Raw genomic sequence first — 26,687 nt, 5'->3', positions numbered from 1 at the left:
TATCTCTGGATTATATTAATATTAATATTTTGGTTGTAATACTATTCTCTAGTCTCACAAGGAGCAGTTACTGAATTTACTGAAACATATACGGGAGCTCTTTGTATTATTTCTTTAAAATTATTTCAATAAAAATGCAAATTATATATGATATGCATATATTATATTGTATTATAAATATATGTATAAACATATATATGGTCTTACATAGTAGTTAGGCTACGTGGGTTAGCCAAGCTAGTAAGGGGGCTCTCCTCCATGAGGAGGAGTTTCCAGTAAAGTGTTTTCCTTTGATTTTCTGGCAATAGGATGAATTTGTATGATCGTCAATTCGAAACTGACTAAGTGACATAGCTGGCCTCTGTGCCCCTCATTTCCGGAACGCACTGAAGAGCGATGTGACAGGCATGAGCTTCAGCAGTGCCCTCAAAGAACTCGGAAAGCTCGAGTGGTCTCATTCCCTAGGAAGTGATACTGACGCTGAAAGATCCGGTCATGTGTCATGTGACCATCTCAACCAATCACTGTCAGTATGAAATGAGGCACCTCTTGGCTCGGAAACTCAGGAAAACATAAAATTTCATATTTTCTTGTTGACATTTTCATGCATGAATATAATACATTTTAGCGTACTATCTTCTCTAATCTCCCCTCCTCTTTCTCCCAGTGAGAACCGTCTTCTTAACAAGTGCTCTCCTATTCTCGTGAGTGTGTGTGTGTGTGTGTGTGTGTGTGTGTGTGTGTGTGTACGCCTGCATGTGTGTGTGCACACATTAGTATCATGGTTGCATGGGTTGGTGGTTGCCCAAGCAACTTGTCAGTGGTTACATCACTGACAGAAGTCACACCTCTTCCACCAGCCACCACTATCAGCAGTCCCTCAAGGATGGGTGGGTCTTCCTGAGCCCCTCCCCTCTCTATGCTGAAATGTTGATGGTGCTGATCTAGTGCGTGTCTTCTGCAGGGAACCACAGCTGTAGTGAGTTCCTGAGTCAGGTCCAGAAGACACTGTTTTCCAACGCCCCCCTCCCCAACCTCTGGCTGTTACAATCTTTCTGGCCCCTTCTGTGATGTTCCCTGAGCCTTGGAGAGAGATGATATAGATGTCCCTGTTTAACGCCTACTTACTGTCTGTGCTTTGACCATCCATGAGTGTCTCTATTAACCGTCATCCACTGCAAAGGACACTTCTCTGGTGGGGTACTGAGAGCTGAGCTAATCTTATGAAGTTTTTAATCAGCGCTATTTAAACTCGTCATTTAATTTGTACTGAGAAAGGCGACGGTTCTAATAATAAGATATTGCAAAGTTTTGGTTTTTTTTAAGGGAAAAGAACAGCCATTGACCCAGATTGGATGCTTGATAATTCTTAATAAGTGCTATAAATGCTCATAAAGGAATGTGAAGATGCTTAATTGCTGAATAAATGAAATATAAACATTCATTAAGTTACTCGGAGAGTTCTTTAATATGTAATGGGGAAATCGTTTTATCAAACACACTGTAAGTAATGCATGCTTATTTTCTTTCCTAAAACAAATTAATTCTTGAAATCATTAACCACCATTTAAATGTTTCTTGGCTTTTGTCTATTTGTTTCCCCCCTTTTAATTTTTTTCTAATTGGTGAGGGAATACGTCCATCCAAGAGACAGAGCAGAAAGGACAGGACTCCAAGCACAGGGAGACGAAGCCTGAGACTTTAGGTCCCAACTCTGTCATTCATAATTTCTATGTCTGAACAAATCACTTAACTTGATTGATTTTCAAGGGGCTTTGGGGAGGGTTCTATTTTTAAGGAGGTTTATCTTTTTTATTCATGTGTGTGTGCACATGCACGTGCGTGCCCGTGCACTCATGCATGCACGTCCATAGTGCATGCATGTGAGTGTGTGGGTATGGGCTTGCTGACTTGAGACAGGATCTCTCACTGAACCAGAATCTCACTGAGATTTTGAGGTGTTGACCAAGCCTACATGGATCTCTTTTGTATGTTGTTGTTGTGTTGCTGTCGTCATGTGGGTGCAGGTACACATGTATTACAAAGCATGCATGGATATCTGCACGGAGGACAACTTTTGGGAGTTTGTTCTCTGTCACAGGAATCGAACCCAGGGACTCATTTCCCTGCGGATGCATCTCTCTGGTCTGCACAATGATTCCTTTAGAAACTGCCCCAGTTTGCAGTGGTCATTCACACTCACGCTGCTCACCCCGGCCCTTCTTCCAGCACTGCCTTGCCACAGCAGACTCCAGTAAAGGGTTTGTTTGATCTAAGCTGGGTCACAGGAACATCCGACCTGCTTAGAGCTTTGAACAGCTACAGGCAGAAACATGACATGTGTGTTATGTGCTTCACAAAATTTAAAACTGGCCTAAGAGCAGGGGAGAGGCTGGACGGTTTCCAGACTTTTAAATAGGATTATTGGGGAGAGCCAGGATTGTACTTGCCCTGCCTCAGTGACTCTGGAGGCCCTGTGTGTGGAAAAGGATAGCACATCAGGTGGAGAAAGCTCCTGTCCTTGATTGAGTATGTGACTCGCAGAGAGAGACCACTCTCTCCTTTCCCCGCAGGCTGAATTTGGTGCTGATGAGAGGGAAAAGTACACCTGCATGAAACCGCTAAGGTTTGGGAGATATCGTGGAACATCCCCCAATACGTTCTGGAAACACATGCGGCTGATCAACCCTTTCTGGACTTCTAAAGATCGGCCTATTAATATTTAGGGCGTTCCCTGGGGTCGGCTTCTGTTCGCTCGCTATCCCAGAACTTTAACCTGAGGGCTCGCGAGAATCCGCCCACCTAATGGATGTGTACAAGATTCTCAACACGCCAAGTGCGACGAAGCTCTAAGGAAGCCTGCCGGAAATGCGATCTTTCTGAACTGCACCGTAACCCAGATTTGCCTCAACAGCAACCTGGCAGATCCAGTCTCTTTACCCTTGATCTAGAGTCTAACTCCTATCCTCTTTTTCTCCATTGTTGACTCTTTCTCTGGTCACCTCTACCTTAGATTTCTTTATCTGGGCTTTTACAAAATAAATAAATAAATAATAAAAAATCCACTAACCAGCAGTGAGAACTCGGGGAGCAATTACAAAGTCTGTAATTTTCTTTTCAGATGTAAATGTTTATACTTTAAGAGTCCTCGGGGGACAAAAGAATATTAACATTTAATATAGCACTCTTCATGTTTACCCGTACAGGAAATGTGGGCATCCCCCAGAGGATCCTGGGATTGCTCACAGGAAAACAATCTCCTGTATCGAATTCTCGGGGGCCCCTTCTTCCACGGCTGCTGGTCTCAAGAGTACGTAGCTGGGCTCCCAGCCTCTGAGCATGCATCCGTCTTTTTCTTTCCTAAGTGCTTTTTCATATCTCAAGGAGCCATAGAAAAGCTGTCCCTACAGACCACTCAATACAACCCTATCTCCCTCTCTGAGGCCTACAGCCAGAAGCTGAAGACCGGGCAGTCAGGAAAGTCAGGGTCCCACCAGCATCTCAACTTTCTTCTTCTGGCCCCTATTTTTATGTCCAGGGACTTGCATCTACCCTTGCGTATACCTTTATGTATATTCCCGAAGAAAACCAAGCAGTCAATGCCAGAATTCCTGTGAGTCCGTCTGAGTCTGAATATGGGACCAGGTTCCATTGACAGGGAAAGCACTTGAAGTCAAAAATCTTCATTTTTCCAGTTTGCAGAACAAAACCCCCTGATCCAGGGGCCCATATAAAGTGCATGTCTCCTTGGGTTATTTACACAGATGGTACAGCTTTCTTTCCATAACCCCGCAGCCCTAATGGGAGGGCCTAAGGTGTTCCTAAAATGGAGAAAGCTAACTTCCTCTCCTCATGGCTTCTGAGTTCCTCAGGAACAAAGGTTGGTCCTGGCTTGTTACCTAGTCAGCGGCCATAGTATGCGGAGCTGAAAAAGCAAAATCAGGGACACGACTAAACATATCCACATCCATATAGAGATACCAAAGCTCAGAGAAAATACACTTTGAAAAGAGAAGCTGGGGCTGGAGAGATGGCTTAGCAGATAAACGCACTAACCACTCTTGCAGAGGACCTAGGTCTAGCTTCCCACACTTACGTGGAGGCTCACCACTGGCCTGCAACTCCAGTTGTAGGGTTTCTGAGGCCTTCTTCTGACTTCCTCAGGCACCAGGCGTGTGGTTGCATACCATGCAGGCAGAAAACTCATACACATAAAACAGAGTATCTTTAAAGAAACTCGGAGAGTGAATGTTCCGTTACTTACAGACCTCCATCTGTCGCCCATCCATTCTCCACCCAGGACCCATCCATGCACCCACATACCCATCCATCCACCCGTTTACTCATCCATCTGTCCACCATCTATCTATCCATTTTTTTTTTTTTGGTTCTTTTTTTTCGGAGCTGGGGACCGAACCCAGGGCCTTGCGCTTCCTATCAAGCGCTCTACCACTGAGCTAAATCCCCAGCCCCCCCCCCCATCTATCTATCCATACACCCCCCACCACCAACAGCCCATCTACTCACATGCGTACCTACTTACCTACACATCCATCCACCCACCAATCTTCCTACCCGCCCACGAACCCATCCACCCACCCATCCACACTTTTATCTATCCACCTACTCACCCATCTATCTATCCATTCATTCACCCGCCCACCCATCCAAGGAAGCCGGCTGAGCTAAACCCCTTCTTCGATCCGTTCTACGCTCATTAATAGGGGTACACAGAGAGGTGGAAGCCTGGAAGCAGAGTCAGAAAGAAGTCTAAGTGACCCTCTCGGAGGACTCTGAAACACACTGCTGGAAAACTGGGGGAGGTTAACCACGAACTCCCTCAGCACCCTTTGAGACTGAGGAACCACTTGCTCATCATAGAGATGAGGGAACCTCCGGGCTTCCTAGAGAGACCCGGAAGTGGCTTTAGGACCAGTTTGACAGCTTTTGCTCCAGAGCCGGGGCAGCGAGGCACCAGCCGCTCTCTCATCTTGCTTCTACAAGCCACGCTGTCATCTGCCTCTGTGAGTGGACCGGGGTCGCCAGGGCTGTCGTTACCCACGGGGTCCCTATTCTGGGATGGCAGGGAGGTCCTAAGCGCACTTCGACCGGCTTGTGAAAAGCCGGCTAAGAGTGAAAGGAGCGAAAGGTGAACATTGAGGTTAACAGGTGGCATTGGAGAATGGCAAGTAGTGAGTGGGTGATGATGATAGCTGGTAGTTAAGGTTGCCAAGTGACAGCTGAGGATGACTGATAGCTGCCGAAGATGACGGATGGTTCTTGAGGGTGACAGGAGACATCTGTGGACTAGGGTCGTTTAAGTATCACCAATTTGGATGCCTCTAATTGCTGCTGCCTCAGAACTGTGCTTAAGCATCCATGGTATACCTTTAAAACTCCTTGCCTGTAATAAACAAGTGCACCACACTCGTTGTGATTTGCATTGTAAGGAGGAGGAGGCAAGGTTAAAAAGTTGTCCAGGGTCACAGAAGTAGCTGTTAGTAGATCTAAGTCCGGGACCCACAGTTCATGATTCCCAATATAAAAATTGTAATGCTGCACACACCCCACTGCCTCATGGGAATAGATAAGGAAGCTCCTCCTTTGCCTTCCTGAGCCATTGCAGAATGTTCTGGTTGTGAAATCGTACACAATCCAGATCTATGTTCACTCCATGACTATTGCTTCAGGTCACAGACTCTGCCCTGCCCTCCGGGATTGCTGTGGTTAGGACATGAATGATGGAGTCAGGTGTCCCTTGGCCCAGTGGATACATAGAACCCTGTATCCACTCACCATCTATGGGACATGGAGTTGTTGATCATTCTGTCTCTGGGCCTGAGTTTATTCACTTGCAAAACAGGACCCATGGATCACCACGGTCTCTTTAGGTGTCATAATTTATGAACACGTTGTAACGCAGCGCCTGGCACTTATGAAATGGCAGGAGACACCACTGTGGTAGAATGGAGGGGCAGGCGTGCTGACTTCGAGACAGAAGGCGACAGGAGAGTAGCAGAGACGGCGACGGTGGTTTGGAAATCTGTGGAGGGCTCATCCCACCCAGATCACTAGGCTGTAGTCTACTAGGTATTCTTTGTCCCTGAAGACAGTTCAAGGGAAGGAGTCAACATTCACATAGAGTTTCCATGGTAATTTGAAAAAAACAAATGGGTAATGATGACTATAAAAATGTTTGCAGGGATGGGAAGATGGCTCGCCACTTGCTATAGAGTGTTTGCCGTGCAAGCATGAAATGGATGCTGGCTACAGGGGCAGAGATGTGAAATCCTAGCCCTGGGAAGGTGGAGTCAAATGGATCTCTGGGGACCCACTGCCTAGCTAGCTGAGCCAAATCAATAAATCCAGGCAGTGAGAGACCCTGTCTCAAAACAAACTAGAACTACAACAAATGGCTGGGCCTGGAAAGAGATGGTTCAGCCTCCAAAGGACCTGGGTTCAGTTCCCAAAACCTATGTTCAGTGGTTCACACCCCCTGAAACTCCAGATGTAGGGGACCCAATGCCCCCGTTCTGGCTCTGGTGGACACCTGCACATACCCAGCATGCACTCACCTAGACATGTGCATGCACGTGCATAAAATAAAAATAAAAAAATAAAAATAAAATAAAAAAGTGGAGAAGGGGAAGGAGGAGGAGAAGGAGGGGAGGAAGAAGAGGAAGAAGAGGAGAAGGGTAGCTGAGGGTAAGCTAAGGGTGAGCTCTGAAATAACGCTGTCTCTTTAGGGAAGCGATGATCATTCGGTGACATAATTTATAAACATGCTGTAGCTGTAGCTGTAGCGTAGTGCCTGACACATTAAGGGCTTAGGAAGTGACAAGAGACACCGCTAAGGTAGGATAGAGTGGCTTGCATGCTAACTTCAAGACAAAAGGAGGCACTCGAATAGCCGAGAGGGCGAGGACTATTTGAAACACAAATACGAGAAGAAAAACCACTCCATTTCATTCCCTGATTGTTAGCACTGTCAAAGAATTACAAGTGCTTTGTGTGTGTTAGTGTGTGTGTGTGTGTGTGTGTGTGAGAGAGAGAGGGGGGGGGGACTGGGCAAGAAGACCTGACTCATATAAGGTGATGACAGTTTCACTGTACCCTGGGATGAACTTGAACCAGTGAATCTCCTGTCTCTGACTCCCGGGTTCTGGGGTGACAGGTAGATAGATGTTTTATCTGTATGAAAGCACAGATTTTGTTTTTGTTTTGGGAGGGGTGCTGTTGTTTAACATTCTGGCTTTGAACTCTCTAGCTGGAGTCTCCTGCCTCTACTACCTGAGAGCAGGAATTTCAGGTTTGCACTGCTATGCCCAGTTTATGCATTACTGGAGAAGGGAATCTGGAGCTCCCTGTTAGATCAGCCTCTACCTACTGAACTTCATCTCCAGCCCAGTTCCTGTTGCTAGCCAGGTTTTTTGTTTGTTTGTTTGTTTTGTCTTGTTTTTTAGCATGCAAGGCAACTTAGTTCAGTGGTAGAATTTTTGCCTAGCATACAAGTCCCTGGGGTCCCTCCCCAGCACTACAAAAAAACAAAATATCTAGCCATTAGGACATCTTAAACTCTTTCTGCTTTAGCTGCTGTTGGCCAAATGCTAATTGTGCCTCCTTGTCTGACTGAGGTGAGGTGCCAGAGGGCAAGCGGCCTCGTGGCTTTGAACCATGGGGCTGGAAGAACAGTGTGCATAATCTCTGGTTTTTATTGCTGATCCTTAGATTTAATTAGGTCTTTGTAAATCGAAAATACTCCGGGGCATATTTCATCACTGTGTATCTCTAACTCCCTGTGGGATGGCAACTGTTAGCCTTGCTTTACCTTAGCATTATCGAGATTTGAAACTCTCTCTTGGTCAGGCAGATTTGAAACGTCTCTCTTTCTGCCTCCTGTTTGTAATTAAGATTCCTTTTCCTTAATCATGTGCTTAGCATTAACCTGTTTCTGAGAAAATGACAGCTCGGGTCGGATGCTGCCTCTGCCCATCCCAACAGAAATGCAATTACTGAGCAAAGCTACATTTTGGAAGAGCCTCCAAGCAGTTGCAATGATACAGCGTGACCCCAGGAGGAAGGAGTCAGATGGAAGTTAACGATTAAACAGAAGTCCTAAGAATAGGGAGGATGGAGAGAAGCTATACACTCTTTCTCCACCTGACTTATCTCTCAAGGGGATTTCCTGGGTTTTCTGTAGACTGTTTTTGCTAAGATCTCTCTCTCTCTCTCTCTCTCTCTCTCTCTCTCTCTCTCTCTCTCTCCTTCCCTTCCCTCCCTCCCTCCTTCCCTCCCTCCCTCCTTCCCTCCTTCCCTCCCTCCCTCCTTCCCTCCTTCCCTCCCTCCCTCCTTCCCTCCTTCCCTCCTTCCCTCCCTCCCTCCTTCCCTCCTTCCCTTCCTCCTCCTCTTCTTCTTTCTCCTCCTCCTCCTCCTCCTCCTCCTCCTCCTCCTCCTCCTCCTCCTCCTTTCTCTCTCTCTCTCTCTCTGATTTCGGTGTGTGTGCATGTGTGGGTATGGGTGTGTGCTCATGCACGTGCATATGAAAACCAGAAGGGGTCCAGTATCCACTACTCTCCACCCTCTTCTGAGACACAGCCTTTTTACTGGATGTGAAGTTCCCTTTTTCAGCTAGACTGGCTGGCCTTGAGCACCAGGAATCCGTCCGTCTCTTGCCTCCTGATACTGGGCTTACAGACACATTCAACCATGCCTGGCTTTTGGGTGGGTGCTGGGGATCTGAACTTGGAACTCAGATCTTCATACTTGCGTAGCAAACTCTTACTGCTAGTCCCTCCCCCTCTCTGTTTTTTAATGTTCTTATTGTTGTTATGGGTGAGGTGGCTTCTAGGCCCCCCACTTTGTGGCTCCTGACCTCAGAAGACTTTCTAGACCTGGAGGGCAAGCTTTGTTTCCAGTGGTGTTTGTCTTGCTAAATTACAAATGTTTTTAACCTTTGTATCTTGGCCCTCCCATAGATCAATTCAGCGAGTTCTTGCCTCAGAACTCTGGAACTAGCTGGAAGGTAACAAGGGGTAACATCTAATAGGCCTGGCAAGTTTCTGAGTCTGCTCGTGACTGGACCTTCCTGACCAACCAGCCTTCCGACTGAACTGGAATGTGTGGTTACGAAAGCAAAGAACAATCCCGAATGTTTCTCTGTCATAAGTTTTTAATTAGCCTTACCTATGCTTGGGCCCCTCTCAGTGGTGTTCTACGGGGATATAGAAAATAGTTTGAACTGTGTTATCTGGCATCGCGTTTGCCACAATGCCTGTGTGCGTGCATGTGTGCCTGCCTGCCTGCCTGCCTGCCTGTCTGCCTGTCCTTGGGTGTCATTCTTCAGGTACCATTCACATTAGTTTATTTTAAGGCAGGATCTATTACCAGGATCTGGAGAGCAACAATTAACCAAGGCTGACTGACAAGAGAGCCCCGTAGATGTTCTCTCCACCTCCCCAGCCCTGGCATCACAGGTACACGCCACGACGCCCAACTATTTTTTTTTTACATGAGGTCTAGATATACTCGAGTTCCTGTGCTTGCTAGACTAGCACTTTACCAACTGAGCATTCCCCCAGGCCCCATGGTCGTAGTTCTTCCTACAAGTTGTGTAATTTCCAGCATCCCTCTGTCAGAACCATCACCTTCCTCCAGTTTCTCCTTTGTGCTACCTGCCATGACCTCAATGTCTTTCCATCTCATCTCCTTAGTCCCAGCTGAGTGTGCTGGTCCTTAGCTCTTACCAACACCCCCCCAATGTAGCCCCTTGTCACCTCTTGCCTGGACTCTGTTCCAAGCCTCTTCCTTTCCTCAGTAGAAGCCCACTCTTTATCAGAAAGCATGGATACTCTGCCAAAAACCAAGTTTCCGATTATCTACAGGATGGAGTTCAGATTCTCAGAAGGGAACTCCAGACAGTTTCTATGCCAATTTCAACGTGCCTCCTTCCCCAAGTATATTTGGACATGATAGCCTTTGGTCACATCCCAGCTACATGGAGTCCCCACATCACTGGTCTAGTATAGCCTCCCCAGTGACCCTTCAATCTATTTGTGATGTGACCCAAGCCTGTACAAACCCTCCACTTCATGTGAGTCTTCCTGAATCTTCCTGTGGTCCAAACTCAGCTCTGAGCTTCCCCTTCCATGCAGAGTTCCCTGCCTGGGGTCAGAATCAGCCCCCACCTTCTGTGTTCCTGCAGCACTCTGCTTGTATCTCCCAGGAAAAGTAATTTTGTTTCACAGTTGATCTTATACGTTTTCATTGTCCAATGTACTTTAGGCTCCAGCCCACCTCTGGCACCATGGTAAGAAGGAAAGTGGGCAAACCTTTGGGAGGTGGTACCCAGAGGAAGGAAGTTAGGTCATTGAGGGCTGTTGCTGTAAAATAATACAAAAAAAAAAAAAAAAAAAAAAAAAAGCTGTCTTTTATCCCACACTAGGTCCGGCACCGCAGTGCCCCAAGACATCTGTTGGATGTCTTCATCTCAGTCAGCAAAGCGTCTCACCCGCTCTGCCCCATCCCATATCACACTGCCGATGGCTTCTCTCTGAGCCTGGCAACAATCTCTCTACCCATCTAGTTCCCAAGGCAGGTTGCCACCACGCCAGACGTACACATGTCTCCAGCCACCACACGCTCTCTTGAACTTAAATCGCCACATGAGAGAACACACAACACAATAACCTCTGAGCCAATTGATAATACATAATTTGCTCATCTAGACACACAAAGCCCTGCACACACCCATCCCTTAAGAACATTCATAACGACCTGTAAGTGTGCAGAGAGGACTCTTAACGTCAGCCTCCATGTTCTCTCTGCTGCTTCTCCCCACTCGCTCCAGCCTCTTCCTCTCAAACTTTTCTCCCGCCCATCCTTCCTTCTCGTCCAATGACAGGCCTCGTTCTATCTTGTACCCGCCTTCGCCTGCGTAATGACATCATCCTACAGGGGGTACATCCTTTGAGGAACTTCGAAGCCCTCCTCTCTTGCTTTGCCTTCATCCGCCATGCGGGGAGCCTCTGCGCTCCCCAGCAGATGCTTTGGTCCATCATGGGCTCCAGAACAACAGAGCCAACCGGCCTCAGATTTACACTCCTGCAGCTACGAGTCAAAATCGAGCTCTCCTCCTGAGAATCCTCAGGTCCCTGTCTTGTCCTTTAGATGACCAGCAGAAGTCTCTCCCCATAGTGAGTGCCCCAGCGCCAGCGCCCTGTGTCACAGAGCCTGGCATCTGTCCCATTCTGTAACTTGACACTCTCCAGGAAGTTAGGTTAAAAATGGGAGCATTGAACAGCATGGATGATAATGCCATTTGATACCTCAGGGCCCTGCTTGCCTGCGTCTGTCACCATTTTACTAAACTGGCTATGTTTTGGGTGGATAAGAATTATCAGGGCAAATATTTCTTGGGAATCGGTCAGTTTCTGAGTTCGGTGAAGGAATACCCCTGTGGGAAAGGGAAAGACCCCTTTTCCATGGAATTTCCATTCTGGGAAAGGGGCACAGCAATTTGAAGGCACACAGACATGGAGACTGCCTTGAAAAAGGCAGGGCAACTGTAGGGTAAGGAGAACTGAGGTGTCGTGAGGCCTTTCTGAGGAAAACCTTACTCCTGAGGAAGCTACACCTGGCCCGGACCAGGAGGAGCCATGGGTCACACTGTGCTAAGAACAGGGTACACCCGAGAGCCTGTCATGTGGCGGAGAAGAGAGAATCCACATGACTCAACCAGGAAGCATAGGTAGCAGAGGGTCATGGGATTGAGAAGGTCATGGTTGAGACAAGTCATGGGATGAAGTCAGGAGTCTGGAAATATCAGTCTGTAGTCCCCAGCACGAGCGACATTTGCTTTCATGGCCACTCCAGTTCCAAGTGCTAGCATTCTGTTTTCAGAAAACAGGACTGGGATGTGACTTGGTGGCACAGCACAGGCCTCGCATGTGCGAGGGTTGCGTTCAAACTCAAGCAGTGCAAAAGATAAGATGGCTCAGAGGTTAAGAGCACTGGCTGCTCTTCCAGAGGACCAGGGTTCGATTCCCAGCCCCTACATGGCAGCTCACAACTGTAACTCCTATCCAAGGGCATTTGACCCTCAGGTACTTCATGCCCATGTATACATGAATACGAAAGGAAAAACTCTCATACACATAAAAACCCATACATACATATATGTATATGCACAGACACATATACTGTTCTAAGGTCAGCATTTGATATAGTAAAGAAGTGCTCATGTCTTGGTCTTCACAGATTTTCTTGTAGCATAATGATGACACTTGCTTCATGGGACCCAGCTGCCAACCTCCACACCATTTTGCCCAGTTTTCTGAATGGTTCTTGTTGCTGTTCCTTGTCGCCTTACACCTCTGAGACTATGGGTGAGCCTTATCTACAGTTGGGACTCTCTGTGAGTGATTCACTTAGCCTCACCGGCTAGAGACACGCTGCACAGATTTCTAGAACATGTTGATCTCTGTTACCCTGCGTCTCCAGAGCTCTAATCGTGGCTGTACAGGAAATACTGCATTGATACACATCAGAGTTTGAAAGAAAGGACCTGAAAAACAGCACCTGTGGGGCAACCATACCATGTTGTGTGTCTGGGAGGTTTTGTCTACACTATCCCACCATATCTTTATAAACTTTCGAGCTTGTCCATGGCTCAACTTTCTGATGGCCCCACAGGCTCAGAGCAATTTATTGACCCAAAGTTACACAACTAAAAAGAACCCAGGTGCCTGTTCTCTTTCCTCAAAGACCCTGTTTCAGGAGTTAAGAGTATGGGCTCGGGGCTGGGGATTTAGCTCAGTGGTAGAGCGCTTACCTAGGAAGCGCAAGGCCCTGGGTTCGGTCCCCAGCTCCGAAAAAAAAGAACCAAAAAAAAAAAAAAAAAAAAAAGAGTATGGGCTCATGGTTATCGCCTATCCGTTGGGGGAGTTATTTACTCTTGGCTGGAAAAACAGGGTGATGACAGTGCTGTTTTTGTAGTTCACGTGCACATAAAGTGCCCTGTAAGCTGTGTGACACTCGTGGTGTGCACCACAGCACATCTGTCCTCTCTCTTTCCGCTGTACACTGCAGCTTTTCTAGAAGCACAGAGACGTCCTGAAATAGAACAGCACACAGCTTACAGGAAAGTAAGGTTTCGAGAAAGCAAAGTGTCCCAGACAAGCTCACAAAACCATCTCGAGGCTAATGCGCCTGCCCCATGTCCCTAGCTGCCCCATACACCCTTGAGTTACTACTGTTCTCATCTTGGTTCGTGCGCTCACGTCACGTGGCTCTTCGCACATGCGCCCTTCCTCCCGGGCTGCCCCAGACCATGCCGCTCCATGAGCACCTGGATCACATTCTTCCTTGTTCAAAACAGAGTCATGGCGGGTGGTTGGGAAGGGGCAGTGGCTGCGGTCTTGATTACTGTGTACCTCTGGGTCCATTTCTCTGCTGTGCGGAATGAGTTCTCTACCCCATTTCTGTTTGTTCCGTTCTTGAGAGAAAATAGTACTGAGGCCTTGAGACGAATCTGCTGCAGAGTAAGCAAATGAGGAGGGAGACAGAAGCAAGGCACCCACCCTGTCAAATGCCCCAAGTACACAAAACAACCACGCACAAAGCGCACTGTAGATGCGGAAGCTTCTGCAGAGTTCTACCTTGGGGTTTCTGATGCGCGGGAGAAAACCCTCCTCTCAAACAGCTTCAAAGTGATTCTTCCCAAAAGCCCCGATCAGTTCCAAAAATCCACAGGAACGCCTCATATCTGTATTTACTCAACCTTCACATTAACTTTGTAGCGTAGGCAAGGAAGGCACGTCTATGTTAACATTACACAGGATGAAATCCGAAGCCACGGAGTAAGGGGGTGTGGCTAAAGTGCAGACCTGTGAGCGGAGCCACACGTCTCAGAGAATCGCCTGCACTAAGGTATTCTGTTGTTTGGTTTGGGTTTCTCCGTGCTGGTCCCAAAACCAGAGTTTCATATCTGCTGGGTACATGTGCTACCACCGAGCAGCAGGCCGGCCACCTTTTTCTTCTTGTTCACGAAGCTGAAACATGTTTATACAGCATGTCATAATGCTGTGTTATCCTCCTGCAGGTCCAGTTGTCCTTTCACTGTCTCCTATGGACTCCCCAAGGTTCCCGGAGGAAACCGTCCTCATTACCGGAGGAGGAGGATATTTTGGCTTCCGGTCAGTTCATCTACAAAATACCCTCACGGAATTCTTCTACTGGATAGTTTTCTATTCCGGTGCTTAGATACACGTACAAGTTTATATAGTTTCAAAACAAAAGTGAACTCCGGTGCTCACTGCTCAGGCTTGAAAACTGAAAAACACAAGTTTATTCCACTTCAAGAAACAATATTTTTAAAACCTGTAAATTGGGGCTTGGTGAATATTCATATCACCAAAGATAATTTTTTTAAGGACAACTGTAATCATTTCTTTCCCATCGCTATGACTAAATGAGTATCTAACAAGAAACAATGAAAGGGACAAACTACCTGGACTCATGGGTTAAAGGAATACAGACCCTCACAAGGGCAGGGCACGGTGGTGGGAAGGAGGAAACAGGGAAGCAACATGAGGCCTGGTCTGTCTATCCAAACCCAAGGCCCACCTCTAGCGGCTCACTCTCTCCAGCAGGGGACCAAGTGCTTAATGACTTGAGCCTGCTGGAGAGGGTTCACATTCAAATCACAGTAGACACTCTGTCACAGATACATTGTGGTGATTCACTGTGTTGAGGGGGGAATCCTTGTTTTTCCAAAATCTAAATAAGACCTGTAGCGATGGATATGTATGGTAAATAACTCAGGATGAGTTAACAGGACTCGCTACCTTACTGGCAGGTCTGGCGCTTTCGTCAGACACAGCCGAAGGATCACCTGACCTAACCCCTGTTCTTTCTCACCTCAGCCTCGGCTGCGCTCTGAACCAGAAAGGAGTCCGTGTGATTCTGTTCGACATCATCGAACCGGCCCAGAACCTTCCAGAGGGAATCACATTCGTCCGCGGGGATATCCGCTGCCTCTCTGACGTGGAGGCGGCCTTCCAGGATGCTGACATCGCATGCGTCTTCCACATCGCCTCTTACGGCATGTCTGGGAGGGAGCAACTGAACAAAACCCGGATTGAAGAGGTCAACGTGGGTGGCACAGAGAACATCCTCCAGGCCTGCCTAGGGAGAGGAGTGCCCAGCTTGGTCTACACGAGCACATTTAACGTCATCTTCGGAGGTCAAGTCATCAGAAACGGGGACGAGTCTCTGCCTTACCTACCTCTTCACCTGCACCCAGATCACTACTCCAGGACCAAATCCATTGCAGAGAAGAAGGTCCTGGAAGCCAATGGCTTGGCCTTCAAGCAAGGGGATGGCGTACTCAGAACCTGTGCGATAAGGCCAGCTGGCATCTACGGGGCTGGAGAGCAGAGGCACCTTCCCAGGGTGGTTAGCTACATTGAGAGGGGCCTGTTCAGATTCGTGTATGGGGATCCCCAAAGCCTGGTCGAGTTTGTCCACGTGGATAACCTGGCGAAGGCTCACATTCTGGCCTCCGAGGCTCTGAAAGCTGATAAGGGCCACATTGCCTCCGGGCAGCCCTACTTCATCTCGGACGGTAGGCCCGTAAATAACTTTGAGTTCTTTAGGCCACTGGTTGAGGGTCTGGGCTACACATTCCCAACCACCCGCCTGCCACTAACCCTCATCTACTACTTCGCTTTCCTGATAGAGATGACCCACTTCATTGTGGGCAGGCTCTACAACTTCCAGCCCTTCCTCACCTGCACTGAGGTTTATAAAACTGGCGTCACACATTACTTCAGCCTAGAGAAAGCCAAGAGTGAGCTAGGCTATGCACCTCAGCCGTTTGACCTGCAGGAGGTGGTCGAGTGGTTTAAAGCCCATGGTCATGGCCGAAGGCCTCGAGGTCAAGACTCAGAGTTTATTCTGTGGGATGGAATTCTGGTCCTACTCTTGGCGTTTTCTGTTCTGACCTGGATCCCTCCTTCCACAATCCTGTCCCTATGAAGAGAAAAACTATACACAGGAGCCGAGCCTCCTTCCTGGGATGGTTTTCAAGGATGCAGGTTTTGAAAGATGTGTCATATTATCTAGTACCATTCCTGGGTCTTCAGATTATTTCCTAACAATGAGTCTTCAAACATCATGGCCAGGGCTACCTCCTTATGAGTGGTTGATCAGGGAGACTGCTGAGGCCTCCAAGACAGCATTGACTCTTGCCAATGCTCTTGGTTGCCCACCAGAACTAGGTAGTAAGCCTCTGTTGCCTAAGGTGCCATGCACCTTAACTACAGCACATAAAGAAGTCCAACTGGAACTGAACTGGAAGCTTCCTCCCTGCCTGCTAGATTTCATAGTTCCGGAAGGGTCTATACTAGCGACTGGAGGAAAACAGTCTTGTTCAGCTGTGGAGCCTGCATGTAGCACTACCAAGTGGGCAAGGCATACCCTCGAGTACACTCCTGGCATGTCTGTTAGGGGATAACCAACTGCTTCCGAGTTGGATTGGAGGCTGGCTCCCTAGGAGGGAGTTCGTTCCTGGTTCCTGATATAAACCTGGCCTGAAGCTCATGGATAGAGAGGTCACAGGCCAAGTGTAGTCTACTTCTGTTGTTTTGCTGGATAGAGAAGTCGTGCCCACGAAACTGCTCTATAAATGTTTATGTTTATATCTGTAGATTAGTGCTACTCTCAGCTGTAATCAGAGACGCTTCTCTCCACCGTGGGCACCAGTCATGCTTCCGAGGCTCATAACTGGTCCAAGTGCTAAGTGTTGAGTGTTCATCCAGAGACAGGACGTCTGTATCATTCCCTGAAAGCCTCACAGGACTTTGTAGCAAAAGGGAAAGAATGCATAAGCTGGAGGAGGTGGACGGGGAGAGGTTGCTGGTGTTGCTGGTGTTAGGGAGACTGTCTCCTGAGAATGACATGACTTCTGTCCTCATGAACTAACTATAACTGTGATACAGTACTAGACTCCGTACGATGAGGCCTACCCCCATTCCGCCATGGGAAGGAGAGAAGCTCCCAATACTCACTCCTCCTGAGAAGATGAGGGTGGTTGATAGTTTCTGGGGAGGTGGAGACAGTTTCTCTAGCGATTTAGTCCCTTCTAAGTTGCCCCATTCTCCTGTAAGCAAGCTTAATGAAACTCTTTGACACACACACACACACACACACACACACACTCTGACATGGATTAGAAAGCAATCTAGATGGGAAGAGGTAAGAGTTCTGTGGGAATGGGACATAACAGGGTGTGGGGGCGAATCCGATCGGACTACCTTATATACATGTTCGAACATGTCATAATGAAACTCTTATACACTGAATCCATACTAAGAAAAAAAGAAAAATGAATTCTTGGGTTAAATATCCACTACTTTCCCTGTCTCACTGACCCTGCTGGGACACAAGAAGACACAAAGGTAAGTTAGAAGTTTGGTTTCTGTCTCCTTGAACCCTAGCGGAGTGCAGCGGGAAGTCACTCTGATGCCAAGAAAAGAGTAAGTTGAGTTAGGAACTCTGGATGTCTCAGAAGCCAAGAAGAACCCATGCTCACTTCATACACTGCGTGTGCACAAAGCAGTAAAATCCAAACTGGTATGGAATAGCCCACAATGAGGCTTGGGTCTTATCCCTAGCAGACCAGTCTCGGGGGGCAGTGGCACCCTCTAAAACCTCTGCCCCTGGTGGTACAAGGGCATCCTGCCTATGTGACCATGGGTCATATTTATGTTGAAGCATAAGACCCTTCTAAAGATTGAATTAGACGTCTACAGCACACACATACATACACACATGCATGCTCATGCAGGCACACATGCACACACACGTGCAGGCACGTTACCATAGTTACCAGAATTGTCACCGTTCATTCCCTCTGAAGGGTCTCTTCTCAGGAGCATTCTCTTTGGAGGGCCCATTGTTACTGAAGTTTCTGTAATAGACTCCCCAGGAGCCCTCAGCAATGTGTGCTGTGTGAAATCACACCATAGCTCTCCCACAGTGCTGCTTGCTGGGAGATGGTGGGCTCCAAAGGCAGCTTCCAGGGAGGAACAGTGGCAGCATTGTCTGGCCACCCAATGAACCATTGTAGACGATGTTTATATTTGCACAGTTGCCCAGGAACCAGAGGAGGAGGAAGAGAGTCTTTACTGTGCCCAAGTTTCTCTGCAGGAAGACAGTAGTGGAACATGATGGGATTTTGCACTGGAGCATGGTGGGATGTTGCAGTGGATGGTGCACAGAGTTATTCTGGGGGAATTTGAGAATCTAATAGGTACATGGATGGATACTTGGGGGATGTCCTGCACTCAATGTGCCACGATGCACATCGTCAACATGTGTTTGTCCTTACCCCTGCAACCTGTGGAGAGCTTGGCTGTCTACGACTGGGAAATGGGACTGACCACATTAGCCCTTTTCAGGAAGCAGTCTGCCTCACAGTGTTTGTTGCGGAAATAGAGGATGAAGTGTTGGGGGTGCTCTTACTCACGGAATCTCCCCCATAGATAGGGCTACATTGCTCTTAGAACTGTATGTTTGTAATCTGTCCCTGGGCTCTCTGAGGAAGGTGGCACAACTATTTCAGGCTTTCAGGCATTTCAAGACAAAATGTCCCTGTGAGAGGATTTCTGACACACGAGGCAAGTACCACTGTCATTGAGCACCACGGTGGGCCCCTCAGAACATGTTCTAAATGGCTTCGAGTTTGGAGTTTCTGGGATGCCCCATCACATGACTCAGGAGAAGGTCTCACATGTCATGGGGACATCTCTATAGGACTGCTGAACATTGTCATGATGTAGCTTCTAGTATCCAAAACAGGCAATCCAGGAGGGTGAGGTGGGTCTTAAGTGTCACAAACTGTCAACCCCCAGCACTAGTAGAGATCAGTCTTATTCCATATGGGAGAGGAGTGGCTTGGGGTATTGGAAACCGTCATGGAGTCTGGGCTCTGATCCCCACCACATCACTGATGTTCCAGGACCAGTAACCTGCATCTGCAACTCCAGTTCTTGCCCTGCTTCCTGTTTGGTCCAGACACCTCTTCACATTTCATGTTCTTTCTGTGGACCTGACAGTGCTCATTACAAATGTAATTATTCTGAACACTATTTCCCATTAGTCTTGTTGCCCTTTATTCAATTAGACAAAAGTGTTACCCACAGATCTCTTTGGGATGAATATTCTACCCAGACCACTGAGGAACCATGCCCAAAGTTCCTGTAAATTCTGTCCTCTGAAAGCCCCCTCCCTGCAGAGGGTCTGAGGTCTTAAAAGATCTCACAACCATAAACTCAGTCACACACCGCAATTTCCACAACAAAGTGTTAATGTCCTTGGGAGACATTAACTGGTCAAAATGCTTAGCTCTATTCCGTGGAAAAGGGCGTCATTCAAGGTCACGGCCACCAGATGGCAGAGGTCATGGGAAGCCAGGGTTAGCCTACCACACACCTGGTGGTTTGTGTGTTCTCCCTCCTTGTAGGGGTAAATACAACATTCTGACACATCATTTACTGTCTCCAATCTTCGTAAATAGCCCATCATGATACAATCATGTGTTAGCTAAGTCAAGACTAGGAAAGACCTAGAAGGTAACATTTCACATCGGATACAGTGGCAACTGAAGATCCTGTGGAGTGCTCAGGAAAGTGAGAGGGGATAGGGATGGAGTGCTGTGTTATCCACACTCTCCCCACAGATAGGCTATAGGCTGTCTGCATCTTTAAGTGTGAGTATTCCGGTGTACGAGGCATCGGACGCACGCATGTGAAGTCAGAAGTTAACCTCGGGTGTTGTTCATCAGAAACTATCCACCTTGTGTGTTGAGACAGGGTCTCTTTCTTACAAGCTTACAATCCACCAGGCAGCCTAGACTAGCTGGCACCCTTTCCTTTATAACAAGAACTTTAATGACAAAAGCCCAAACTTCCACTTCCATGGGTGTGATCGCCACATGCAGGCCTGACTAATCAGAAGGCTGCTTGTAGTCACCTGACCAAGAAGAGCCATTCAGCATCCTCTCCACCTTCCAGCACCTGATCTCAGGCCTCCGGGGACGCCAGAGATAAGTCCTCCCTGCCCAGGTTACTGCACTGGAAGGGCAAAGGTTTAGTGCTATCATAGTTCTCCCTCACAGAGAGGCCTGAGCTCACTTGATGGTGCCTGGGTTCCTGGGTCACTCAAAGTTGGGAAAGAGAAGAGTCTTGCTCACATCACTGTGGACTTGTCACCCACCCAACTTCAGCAAATCCATCCGCATCCACCATCTAAGCCACGAGTCGCAGCCTTTCTGCATGGGACTTTTTAAGTTAGGTTTCCCAGGCATCAGAAAAAGGTTCTGACTTCAGGTCTCCATGGTTTCTAAGCACCTGGACCCAGGGGAGCGCATCTGTGCTCTGCCTTTCTCTAGTTTGCCTCTGTGCCCTCTTCCTGACAGAGGGGGACACTTTCGATAACATCTGTGGAACTGAACACTCACTTGACGTTTTCTTCCTGAACTGGTTATTTCTTAGCTTTCAATCCTGTTTGAGTTGTGTTAAGCAAATCGCGTGGAATTTGGCCAATTAAACAGTCTAGCTCTCTCGGTCTATAAGAAAATGAACAAAATGTCCCCTTGCCCGTAAGTCACCTCATCAGGGCAGGAAATAGGCCCATACTGTGGAGCACAGCCTCGTATCATATGTGCTACTGAGCAGTGGGGTGCATTGTCAGCCAGCGAGGCTCCCCTCTGAGATCACCACTAAGGGCCTTTGCCTGTGACTCTTAATTCTACCCAGTAAAGACACTCGAGGTCCGGTTAAAAATGCAGGCTTGGGGATGTCTACAAAACGGCAGGTGAACGAGCTCTGAAATTGTTCCTTTTCTCGTGAGAACCTGAAAAAAAATGAGAATGAGGAGACGATTAGGAAGTGACGTCAGAAGCGTTGTATGTACTTTAGAGTGGGGAGGCAGAAGGTTTGTGTTGGTTGGGAAGCTGCCCTCCAAGTGCGCAAGTGTGTGTGTGTGTGAGCATGTGTGTGTGTGTGTGTGAGCATGTGTGCGTGTGCATGTGTATGGTGATCAAAATGGCTCAGGCCATGGAAAGTGGCACTATTAGGGGGCGTGGCATTATTGGAGGAGGAGTGGTCTTGTTACAGGAAGTGTGTCACTATGGGGGTGGGCTTTGAATTTCCTATGCCCAGGCTCCTCCCAGTGTTTCCTGAGCACCTTCAGATCGGGATACAGAACTCTCAGCTCCTCCAGCACCATGCCAGCCTGGACACTGCCACGCTTCCCACCATGGTGATAATGGACAGAACCTCTGAACTTGTAAGCCAGCCTCAATTAAATGTTGTCCTTTGGAAGAGTTGTCGTGGTTAGGGTTTATTTTCACAGCAATAAAACCCCAAATAAATGTGTGGTGGTGGTGGTGGTGTGTATGTGTGTGGCTTGTGTGTGTGTGTGTGGCGTGTGTGTTTTGTGTGTACATGTGTGTGTGTGGTGTGGTTTATACATACATGTGTATATAAGACAGAAGACAACTGTGAGTGTCCTTCATTGGGTACCATCTGCGTTTTCATCGAGGGACCAGGTCTCTCTCGAGACTGGAACTCTTACAGGCTACACTGGAACTCTTACAGGCTACATTGACTGCCCATCAGGTATCTGTCTCAGAGCACACCGCCATGCCTGACATAGTCCAGACGCTCCGCGAGAAATCAGACTCAGAGTCTTACACTTTCAAGGCGAGCTTCACAACTGAGCCGCCTCTCCAGTCCCACAGGTGTTTCTTTATCCTCCACCAAGGAGGGATAAACGGTTCCAGACAGCAGACACAGGTGCTCTTGCAGGATGCTAAGTGGGGCGCTCCTGAGTCCTCGTGGAACCGCTCTTTTCAGTGATTGGCTTAGCAGGTGCTCAGTACCCTGTGGCCGAGTATATGAAGGCTCAGAATTGATTCGTAAAAAGACCTGGCGTCCCAGTGACCTCTTACCACTTCTTTTGAGCAGGACCAGACTCATCTCTCTCTCTCTCTCTCTCTCTCTCTCTCTCTCTCTCTCTCTCTCTCTCTCTCTCTCTCTCTCTCTCTCTCTCTCTCTCTCTCTCTCCCTCCCTCTCCCCTCCTCCCTCCCACTCTCTCTCTTTTTCTCTTTCTCTCCCCCTCCCCCTCTCCTTCCCCCTCCCCCTCTCCTTCCCCCTCCCCCCTCTCCCTCGCCATTCCAAAGAGCCCTCCCTTCAGCCAAAAGGATTCTATAAGCCTATCTGCTTGAACCTAGTTTACCTAATTTTCCTGGGCTGCAGCCAATAGATGCCCAGGAGTAGTGGCCAATACAATCAATGATTATTGTTCATTTGCTTTTCGGGCTTTTTGTTTCATTTTGACATTTTTTTTAACCTTTTGTTTTGCTTTGTTTTCATTTTTTTTAATTCTGTTTTATTGAGAGAAAGAGAACAAGAAGTTGGATGTTTAGGGAGGTGTGGAAGATCAGGGAAGAGGTAGGGAGAAGAATATATGATAAAATATATCCTATAAAAATTTAAATAACATATTTTTTAAAGATTTATTTATTCATTTATTATATATAAGTACACTGTAGCTGTCTTCAGACACACCAGAAGAGGGCATCAGGTCTCCTTACAGATGGTTGTGAGCCACCATGTGGTTGCTGGGAATTGAACTCAGGACCTGTGGAAGAGCAGTCGGGTGCTCTTAACCACTGAGCCATCTCTCCAGCCCTAAATAACATATTTTTTTAAAAATTGAAGAAATAGGCTCAACCAGTTTACAACGTCTCCAAGCTTTGCGGATCTGTCACTGTCCACTCCTGTGTTTTAGAGACCCTGGACACCAGGAAATATACTTTGTCACTAAAACACATAATTGTGATTAAAGCCAAGCCTAACTCATTACAAAATTACACACAGCAAAGAGATCTAACAGGAGATTTATCTGTGGAAATTTACAGTGTTTATTATTCAGAGAGCTGGTTGGAACAAGCAAGTAATTAAAAAATTCATTCCCAACATCTAGAACTTTAATCCTGGCAAATAATTTCAATATTTTTCCTCTCCAGTCTTCTAATGGAGCCTCACAGGAAAAAGCCTTTACTATATACACATGTGTGTGGTGTGTGGTGTTGTTGTGTGAGTCTTTTGTGCTCTTAACAGCTCCTCGGTTCATGTCTGAGATAGACAGCAGGTCTTTTCGAAGTCTTAGTTTTTACAAGGAATTACTCACTGTATTTCTGGAGTAATTGTTGCAGGATATTTGATCGCATTGTGACCCCCAAGATTGTGTTATTATTTATGGAAAAGCCCTGTTTCTAGTTGTGTGGCTCCCCCTTAGTCCACACCTTCAATCCCTCTGGCTGGAATACAGACTTGCCCTTAGTACACACTTTGAATCACAAACAATGGAGGAAAAGTTAGTTTGTAGAAGGAAGCACCCATGTTTAAAAGTGATGTCTAGTTGAGTGGCAGACAAAGTGACGAATCACAGAAAGATTTGACACAATAGGATATGTCCAACTCTCATGAAAAGAGAGAAGAAAGGAAAGCTATTTAAGGGGCAGTACAGAGAGATAAGGGGGAGGGAGGAGGGAGAGAGAGAGAGAGGGCAGGCAATTTTACTGGGAGAATTCTACAGAGACAGGTTGCAGAGAGGGATCGAACTAGACACAGGTAAAGACAGAACAAGCCAGAGAATGAGAGGAAGCCAGAAGATCAGAACACACTGTCAAAGTTAGCATGAGGCCAAACAGGGCAATTCATTGAGAAGCTGAGGAAAGCCAAATTGAATCAGTCAGCTTGGAACAGCCACAACACCTGAGTCGAACCAGCCAGCCAGAGTTTAGGGAAAAAAAAAACAAAAACAAAACCAAACAAAAAAACAAAACAAGAAAAGGTGAGTTCATTCAGCACAAGTCCCAGAGGCTGAAAACATTCTAGGGCTAGATTAGATTGTACAGAGGCTAGAAGCTTCCAGGGTTAGTCCCTGGTTAGCAGACTGAGGCAGTGAGCCTCGGAGATGACAAATACTACAGGAGAATAAAAAATGCCTTTACAGGTAATCACACACACGCACGCACGCACGCGCGCGCACACGCACACACACACACACACACACACACTGTATTTTGTTCAGCGTGAGGATAAAGACAGATGTCAACCATCGCCCCTGTTCACTAAAGCGCTCAGCTTCCCGTTCTCAATGGGCAATGGCTCCTGCTCATTAGACGCTTATGCTGTATGGTGCTCTCTATTGGGCTCATCGGGTTTTCTCAGTGTCGTAACGACTAGGAACGTTATTACCCCCTGTTTACATGGGAGGAGACTTGAACTTGAAGAGGTGATGTACTTTCCCCAGTGTTACCCACTCAAGTGGCCAAAGCTTAGATTTGGGCCAGGCCTACGTGAATTTCAGAAACCCAAATTCCATTCTCATGCTGTCTGTCTCTGTCTCTTCTCAGTTTCTCTCTCTCTCTCTCTCTCTCTCTCTCTCGCTCTCGCTCTCGCTCGCTCTCGCTCTCTCTCGCTCTCTCTCGCTCTCTCTTTTTCTCTTGTGTGCTCTCTCTCGCACTCTCGCTCTCTCTCTGTCTCTTCTCAGTTTCTCTTGCTCTCTCTCTCTCGCTCACTCTCGCTCTCTCTCCCTCTCTCTCACTCTCTCTCTTGCTCTCTCTCACTCTCTCTCTGTCTCTCTCTGTCCCTTCTCAGTTTCTCTCTCTCTCACTTTCTCTCTCTCTTTCTCTCTCCTGTGCTCTCTCTCGCTCTCTCTCCCTCTCTCTCTCACTCTCTCTCTTGCTCTCTCTCACTCTCGAGAGCTCTCTCTCTGTCTCTCTCTGTCCCTTCTCAGTTTCTCTCTCTCCCTCCCCCCTCCCTCCCTCTCTCCCTCCCTCCTTCTTCCTCCTCCTCTTCTCCCATTCTTTCTTTTTTTAATGAGGAATATAAAATATTTATTATATAATAATATATGGACATATAAGGTTTATTGTATATTTGATAAGAATTTGTAAAATGCCTACATTACTCTACATAATTACCAGATTTTTTTACTTTTTTTCTGTTGTTTTTTTTTATTTACATTTCAAATGTTATTCCCTTTCCCAGTTTCCCAGATATAAGCCCCCTATCCCATACCTGACCCCTTCTTCTATAAGGGTGTTCACCTCCCGATCCACCTCCCCTTCCTGTCCCCCCGACATTCCCCTACACTGGGGGTTCAACCTTGGCAGGACCAAGGGCTTCTCCTTCCATTGGTGCCCAACAAGACCATCCTCTGCTACATATGCAACTGGAGCCATTGGTCAGTCCATTGGGTAGTAGTTTAGTCCCTGGGAGCTCTGGTTGGTTGGCATTGTTGTTCTCATAGGGTTGCAAGTCCCTTCAGTTCTTTCAATCCTTTTTCTAAATCCTCCAATGGGGATCCCATTCTCAGTTCAATGGTTTGCTGGTAGCATTTGGCTCTGTATTGTCATGCTCTGGCTGTGTCTCTCAGGAGACATCTATATCTGGTTCCTGTCAGCATGCACTTCTTAGCTTCATCAATCTTAACTAGTTTTGGTGGCTGTATATATATGGGCCACATGTGGGGCAGGCTCTAAATGGCCATTCCTTCAGTCTCTGCTATAAGCTTTGCCTCCCTATCCTCCCCTATGGATATTTTTGTCCCCCCTTTAGAGGGAGTGAGCATCTGCACTTCAGTCATCCTTCTTCTTGACCTTCATGTGGTCTGTGGATTGTATCTTGGGTAATTTGAGCTTTTGAGCTAATATCCACTTATCAGTCAGTGCATACCACGTGTGTTTTTCTGTGTTTGAGTTACCTCACTCAGGATGATATTTTCTAGTTCAATCCATTTGCCTACGAATTTCATGAAGTCATTGTTTTTGATAGCTGACTAGTACTCCATTTTGTATATGTACCACATTTTTTGTATCCATTCCTCTGTTGCAGGGCATCTGGGTTCTTTGCAGCTTCTGGCTATTATAAATAAGGCTGCTATAAACATAGTGGAGCACGTGACTTTGTTGTACATTGGAGCATCTTTTGGGTATATACTCAAGAGAGGTATAGCTGGGTCCTCAGGTAGTGAATTGTCCAATTTTTTGAGGAACCACCAGGCTGAATTCCAGAATGGTAGTACCAGCTTGCAATCCCACCAACAATGGAGGAGTGTTCCTCTTTCTCCACATCCTCACCAGCATGTGCTGTTACCTGGTTTTTTGTCTTAGCCATTCTCACTGGTGTGAGGTAGAATCTCAGGGTTGTTTTGATTTGCAGTTCCCTGATGACTAAGGATGTTGAACATTTCTTTAGGTGTTTCTCAGCCATTTGATATTCCTCAGCCAAAAATTCTTGGTTTAGCTCTGTACCCCATTTTTAATAGGGTTATTTGGCTCTCTGGAGTCTACCTTCTTCAGTTCTTTGTATATAATGGATATAAGGCCTCTATCTGTTGTAGGATTGGTAAAGATCTTTTCCCAATCTGTTGGTTGCCGTTTTGTCCTAACCACAGTGTCCTTTGCCTTACAGAAGCTTTGCAGTTTTATGAGGTCCCATTTGTCAATTCTTGTTCTTAGAGCATAAGCCACTGGTGTTCTGTTCAGGAAATTTTCCCCAGTGCCCATGTGTTCGAGATGCTTCCCCACTTTTTCTTCTATTAGTTTGTG

At 47.1% G+C, this 26,687-nt stretch overlaps 1 protein-coding gene and 2 long non-coding RNA genes across 3 annotated transcripts in view; 2 read left to right on the top strand and 1 right to left on the bottom strand.

The window, feature by feature from the left end:
* The first annotated feature begins 4,945 nt into the window (after window positions 1–4,945).
* On the top strand, window positions 4,946–17,388 carry Sdr42e1 (short chain dehydrogenase/reductase family 42E, member 1). The gene is given in 3 exon segments (NM_001271269.1): window positions 4,946–5,024; window positions 14,099–14,192; window positions 14,922–17,388. Coding segments are annotated over 2 exon segments (1,182 nt in total). The 5' UTR covers window positions 4,946–5,024; window positions 14,099–14,124; the 3' UTR covers window positions 16,036–17,388.
* LOC120098492 (uncharacterized) lies at window positions 13,751–15,120 on the bottom strand. The gene is made up of 2 exons (XR_015644190.1): window positions 14,917–15,120; window positions 13,751–14,328 (listed from the first exon to the last, which is right to left on the bottom strand). It is a non-coding gene; the product is annotated as an uncharacterized LOC120098492 (long non-coding RNA).
* A 3,842-nt stretch (window positions 17,389–21,230) lies between the features above and the next one.
* Window positions 21,231–26,687, top strand: part of LOC147999483 (uncharacterized) — a 47,550-nt gene continuing 42,093 nt past the window's right edge. The window contains exon 1 of the long non-coding RNA XR_015644191.1: window positions 21,231–21,348. This is a non-coding gene — a long non-coding RNA (uncharacterized LOC147999483). The remainder of the gene's footprint in view (window positions 21,349–26,687) is intronic.

The sequence above is a fragment of the Rattus norvegicus genome, chromosome 19 (genome assembly GCF_021556685.1).
Source record: "Rattus norvegicus strain SHRSP/BbbUtx chromosome 19, alternate assembly SHRSP_T2T, whole genome shotgun sequence".
In the NCBI taxonomy this organism is placed as follows: domain Eukaryota; kingdom Metazoa; phylum Chordata; class Mammalia; order Rodentia; family Muridae; genus Rattus; species Rattus norvegicus.
Note: the sequence above shows the minus strand (reverse complement) of the source record. Positions and strands in the feature narration are given on the sequence as shown.